This window comes from Carlito syrichta, unplaced genomic scaffold, assembly GCF_000164805.1.
Source record: "Carlito syrichta isolate Samal-C Ts95f unplaced genomic scaffold, Tarsius_syrichta-2.0.1 Scaffold135860, whole genome shotgun sequence".
NCBI classification, from domain to species: domain Eukaryota; kingdom Metazoa; phylum Chordata; class Mammalia; order Primates; family Tarsiidae; genus Carlito; species Carlito syrichta.
Window position 1 is genome coordinate 41,141 of NW_007079956.1, and position 4,846 is coordinate 45,986.

The 4,846-nt window shown below is 60.7% G+C and overlaps 1 protein-coding gene across 2 annotated transcripts in view; it reads left to right on the forward strand.

The window, feature by feature from the left end:
• Positions 1-4,846, forward strand: part of GRB7 (growth factor receptor bound protein 7) — a 9,493-nt gene that overhangs the window by 312 nt on the left and 4,335 nt on the right. For both annotated transcript variants that reach the window (XM_021708352.1, XM_008049635.1), the window contains exons 2-5: positions 3,704-3,905; positions 4,013-4,163; positions 4,351-4,507; positions 4,633-4,754. In XM_021708352.1, coding sequence (XP_021564027.1) covers positions 3,754-3,905; positions 4,013-4,163; positions 4,351-4,507; positions 4,633-4,754 — 582 coding nt within the window. In that variant the 5' untranslated portion in view covers positions 3,704-3,753. The remainder of the gene's footprint in view (positions 1-3,703; positions 3,906-4,012; positions 4,164-4,350; positions 4,508-4,632; positions 4,755-4,846) is intronic.

Sequence of the window (4,846 nt, forward strand, 5' to 3'; positions counted from 1 at the left end):
TCCCCCAGGCGGGTCGCCGAGACTGAGAGGCGAGCCCGACTCTCCTCGGGGAGACTTGGCTTTCCCGCTGAAACTGGCCCCTCCCCGCACACCCAGAAAGGGCCAGCGGGGTGTCCCGGCGCGCGGGAGCTGCCCTCCCTCTCCTCGGTCCGCCTAGCCCCGGTGTGGGTCTCCCCGGGCTCCCCTAAAACAGGCCTCTCCGCCGACGTAGGGGGCAGCAGAAGAGGACTCCCTAAATCGCTGGACCCCCACCTCTCCAGATTATAATCCTTGCTCGGGAACGCAGCGTCCTGCGCTGGGATGGAGAGGTGGGGGCGGGTGGACCTTGAAGTGGGCGGGCAAGGCTAGAGGGGTGGGGGCGGGGGTCTGCAGTGCAGTGGGGCCTGGGGGGGGTGTTGATGTCTTGTGTGTTTGATGAGGCTGGGGAAAGACCCAGGTTCCGTGTCTGGGTCCCCCTGGCACGTTGGGGATGGAGAATGCACCTGCCGGCTAGGTTCAAGCCTCCCTCCGCGCTGCCCCCCCAGGAATGCCCCCTCTTGGTCTGTTTATCTTGGACTCTGCTCCCCCCTCTCCTAATATCCCTCTGTGTACGTGTCCGGGAGGAACCTCCGTGAAGGCAGGCAGCCTGTAATGATTAACCCCACACTCTAGCATTCTTCCTAAATTAAACTTCAAAAGAGCTGACCCCCATTCCATTGGGTGTTTTTTCCTGACTGAGGGAGTGGGCAAGGATTATTATCTGGAGAGGTGGGGGTCCAGCGATTTAGGGAGTCCTCTTCTGCTGCCCCCCACGTCGGCGGAGAGGCCGCCGGTCCTCCCCTCAACTTCCAGTCATCTCATCAGGGGTTTCTCACCTGGGCCCCTCACCCTAAGAGCTCTGGCAAAGGTGAAGCCTCTCTCACTACTGTAAATCCCGTTGGGGGCGGGGCGTGGAGTTCTGGGCCAGATGGGGGGATTCTCCTGCCATATTCGGGCCCCCAGCCCAGGCCTCCCTTGGGCCAGCCCCTCCCCCAAGCCCGGGGAAGCCAGCCACCTGCCCCTGGGGCCAGCCAGGTGGGGCGAGATTCAGGAAGTAAACAAGGAGGCCGGGAGGCCAGAGCGAGGGTGGGGCTGGTCCTGGGGCTGGGAGGCAGCTGGGATAGCTCAGGCCGCAACGGCCTGAGTTGTGGCGTTGAGGGGACACATTGGTTGTGGGTCGGTGTCTCCAACAGATGAGTTCTGGGGCCCCCGTTTGAAAGCCTCTGATCTCTCTGAAGGAGGGAGCTGCACAGGCCCCAACCCGGACCCTTGTCTCCCTACCCCCCATCCCCTTGGTCTTGACTGGCCGACCCCCCTCTCGCCTTAGAAAGGGTCTGAAGGACACTGGGAGGGATCTGAAGACCCAACCTCAGTCTAGTGTGGACTCTTTGACCTCTGAGGCCAGATTCTGATTTGAATCCACACCTCCCCCACTTCCAAACGCTCCTTCCTGGAGTCTCCATCCCTCCCCCCACCACCCGTTGTGAGTCTCTGGCTGTGGGTCTGGGGCTTCCAGGAAGGTGTGGCCCCTGCGGCCCCTCCCCCGGTCCTCCCTGGAATGAAGTCACCTGGGCTGTTTGCCAGAGGGTAGACGGGTTGAGAGCGGCGGCAGGCAGTGTATTGTGGTGTTGACGTCCTGGAGTCTGTTACTGTTGGATTGCAGGTGTTGCTTGTCCTTTCTAGCTGGACACTGGGCCCCTTCCCTGGCCCCTGGCCCTGTCTTTTTGTCCTCTGAAGTGTCTTGACTTTTTAGTCCTCTTGGGGTACCCCTCTGGCAGGACACCCAGGAGGGCCTGTCACGAGGAACCTTATTCCCCCGGTGAGGCGGACAAGTTCCCTGGGCCGGATGCCGGCCGGGGCTCAGGGCAGAATGAGAGCCTGGTAGGCCCCAGACACAGGCTAGGGAGCGCTGAGCACTGCTTGGAGGGGGTGGGAGGGGCACACCGGGAGGTGGGCTTCACTCCAGAGGGGCCTCTGAATCTAGGACAGGTATGTCCTCTCCCTCCTTTGTGAGGGGGCTCCCTGGCTGGGTGGTGGCTGGGGACTGGGGGTGGACCGAGTGCAGGTCCCACCTGGACTGGAGGCAGGCCAAGGGTGGGGAGGAGGAGATGATGTCAGAGGAGCCTCAGGCCTGGCCTCCTCCTCCTCCTCCTCCCAGGCCGCCCGTAGGTTGGGGAGTGGGGAGGGGTGGCAGGCAGGGGCAGGGTTGTTTGTGTTTCTCCTCTGCCAGGAAGTTGTGCAGATGAGTCAAGGTTGAATGGAGAGCCCCAGGCAGTGCTGTCCCGCCCCACCTTGACTCACCTGTCCCCCAAATCCCCTCGTGCCCTCACTAAAGGATCGTGCCCTCACTAAAGGATCGGGTACCTGCTCTACCCTGGGGGATCAATCCCAGGTGCCCAGTGGCCTCATAGTGCTGGGTCCAGTGTCAGGAGAACAAGCTGGGGGCTGGGATTGGCAAGTTCTTCTTGTTTCTCCCGGGTCTTAGCCCAGCCACAGGGGTCTGATTGGTTCCTGTGAGGAGGGGCCAGTGCGGCCTCTACCCCAAGTGGGCATCTTTGCCCTGTCTCTCCTCTCCCTACTTGTCCCTGTGGGTGATAAGACATGGCTAAGACTGGCCCTGCCTGGGGGTGCCAGATACCCTCAGATGGGTGGGTAGATAAGTGCACAGTTATTGGTGCTGAGACCCCAGCACAGTGCTCAGAGGGTTTTTGAATGTGGAAAATCCAGGAAGGCTTCTGAGAGGAGGTGGCTCTAGCATTGGGCTTCAGAAAATAGTTGGGTGGGAGGATGGCCTGGGGAGGGTACACAAGGTTTGGGGGTTGCTGGGGCAAGGGGCTCCAGGTTAGCCCTTCCCCTCCCGCTGCTGCCGAGCCTGCCCTCCTGCCCTCATGGTTCCTGACCTCTCCACCTCCTTCTCCCCTTCTGGGTATCTCTCATCACTTGGGCAGGCGTTGCCAAAACAGGCTCTGGCAACAAAGTGCTGGAAAAACCCGGGGCAGGACCCAGCGGAGTGAGTGCCCCATTCTTGGAGACAGAGGGTGGCCCTTTGCCCTGACACTGAGAGCCGAGCCCAGCTCTCCCTGAATCTGTAGCTATTGCCGGGTTTGTGGCCAGGAAGACACAAGCTCTTAGATCTTCCCTTGAGCAACTCTGGATTAAAGAAAGAGCCCTGGGCCAGGCACAGTGGCTCATGCCTATAATCCTAGCACTTTGGGAGGCAGAGGCGAAAAGACTGCCTGAGCCCACGGGTTTGAGACCAGCTTGGGCAACATGGTGAGACCTCGTTTCTACAATAAATCAAAAAATCAACTGGGCATGGTGGCACATGCCTGTGGTTCCAGCTACTTGGAAGGCTGAAGGGTGGAAGGATCACCTGAGCCAGCAGGCCAAGGCTGTGGTGGTCATGAACGTGCCACTGCACTCCAGCCTGAGTGACAGAGTGAGACTCCAACCCCCCCCAAAAAAAGAGCACTGAATTTGGAGTCCAAACACCAGGTTCTACTCCCTGACTCCCTGTTATTGGGGGCCAGAATGCTTCTTCTCAGGGGCTCATTCTGTCCTTTCCCAGGGGCTCCAGGGAAACTCCATTTAGAGGGGAGCAGTGAGGTGCTATGTGAACTCTGAGGAGCCCCCCAATGGCTGTGTGTGGCTTGGGAGTCGGGGTTCTCGCTGCCCTTCTCCCCAGCACAAAGGCCCACAGATGGCTCCTTCACCCCGTCTTCTCCGTCAGATGTCATGGAGTTGGATCTGTCTCCGCCTCATCTCAGCAGCTCCCCAGAAGACCTGTGCCCAACCCCTGGGACCCCTCCTGGGACTCCCCCACTCCCCACGGCCCCTCTGCCTGGGGAGGTGACGCGGTCCCAGCCTCTGCCCATTCCGACCAGCAGGTACAGTGGCGTGATGGGGCTGGTGAGGGGCTGGGGGCGGTCAGTGCTGGGTAATATTTTGTGGCCCATATATCCTCCCCTCCCCCATTTCTCTCCCCTCAACGTAGGAAACTTCGAGAGGAGGAACTGCGGGCAGCCTCTCTACCCTCCATCCCCAACCCCTTTCCTGAGCTCTGCAGTCCACCCTCACAGACCCCCATTCTTGGGGGCTCCTCTGGTGCAAGGGGCCTGCTGTCTCGGGATGCCAGCCGCCCCCACGTGAGTTGTTCCTCAAAAGGGAGGGAAGGGATGAAGGGGTACTCTGGGTTTTGGGGTAGATACAGCACTGTCTCCGTGGAGGCGGGGGGCAGGGAGGAGTGAACCTGGTGAGGTGTCCCTGAGGGCCCAGCGGGTGGGGAAGGAGAGTCACACTTGGCCCTCCCTCAAGTTAACTCCTGGGGCGCAGGTAATAAAGGTGTACAGTGAGGATGGGGCGTGCAGGTCTGTGGAGGTGGCGGCGGGTGCCACGGCTCGTCACGTGTGCGAAATGCTGGTGCAGCGAACCCATGCCCTGAGTGACGAGACCTGGGGGCTGGTGGAGTGCCACCCCCACCTGGCACTGGGTGAGTCGGGGTGCAGGGGGCTGCCCGAGCCAGGAAGCGGTGCCTCACATCTTGGGCTAGACCCATGGCTCATCTGGGACGTCTGATTGTTTCCACTTACCCCTGCGTTTTGCTCTTGACCACAGAGCGGGGTCTGGAGGACCATGAGTCTGTGGTGGAAGTGCAGGCCGCCTGGCCCGTGGGCGGAGACAGCCGCTTTGTCTTCCGGAAAAACTTCGCCAAGTATGAACTGTTCAAGAGCTCCCCAGTGAGTGTGTAAGGGGCTTCTGGGCCCTGGGACACTCCAATCCCCAGTCTGGATTCTTTTTTTTTTTTTTTGAGTCGGAGTCTCACTCGGTC